Source organism: Nanorana parkeri, unplaced genomic scaffold (assembly GCF_000935625.1).
Source record: "Nanorana parkeri isolate BGI_ZX_2015 unplaced genomic scaffold, ASM93562v1 scaffold2504, whole genome shotgun sequence".
Classification (NCBI taxonomy): Eukaryota; Metazoa; Chordata; class Amphibia; order Anura; family Dicroglossidae; genus Nanorana; species Nanorana parkeri.
The window spans coordinates 19,083-19,694 of record NW_017308772.1 but is presented as its reverse complement, the minus strand read 5'-3'; the positions used below and the strand labels follow the sequence as shown (position 1 = coordinate 19,694).

Sequence of the window (612 nt, the reverse complement as noted above, 5' to 3'; positions counted from 1 at the left end):
GGGAAGGGAGGATGGAATTGTGTGATTATGTACGAATTAATTCTGCAAAATGAAAAAAAAAGAAAAAGCAAATTCTATTGACGTTGACTGTCGCCGGCTGCTGCGGTGACAACGACGCGGCTCTATTGCGTTTACTTCCTCGGAGCAGCAAGTGACAGAGGTATGAAAAAAAGAGAGACGTGGAGCTAATCTGGACGTGAGAGACACAGCTGCCTGCCGCCTCGAATCACGGAGTACGCACCGGAACGGATAACGAGCGAAGTCAATAAATGAGCCACTCACCGTCCTCCTTATCCAGCACCATCCTCCCAGAGGCTGCGGGGAGCCCGCTCTCGGATGCCTCCGACTCCAGAAGGCTCCGCTTGTGTTCCAGGAAGCCGAGACACGCTACGATGCAGCTGAACGTCCGCCGCCAGCCAGCCAGCAGCAACGGCACGACGGCGTGACTCGGAGTCCTGATTCCCAGCAAACAACGGCACGACGGCGTGACTCGGAGTCCTGATTCCCAGCAAACAGCGGCACGAAGGCGTGACTCGGAGTCCCGATTCCCAGCGAGCCCGGATCACATTCAGGAGCACTCGGCGCGGCTAACGCAAAGACACTTCGACACCC

At 56.4% G+C, this 612-nt stretch overlaps 1 protein-coding gene across 1 annotated transcript in view; it reads right to left on the bottom strand.

The window, feature by feature from the left end:
• LMO1 (LIM domain only 1) overlaps positions 1 to 461 on the bottom strand; it is an 83,462-nt gene extending 83,001 nt beyond the window's left edge. Inside the window, exon 1 of the mRNA XM_018573718.1 lies at positions 283 to 461. Within this exon, the coding sequence (XP_018429220.1) occupies positions 283 to 304 (22 nt within the window). The 5' untranslated portion in view covers positions 305 to 461. The remainder of the gene's footprint in view (positions 1 to 282) is intronic.
• Positions 462 to 612: the final 151 nt, after the last annotated feature.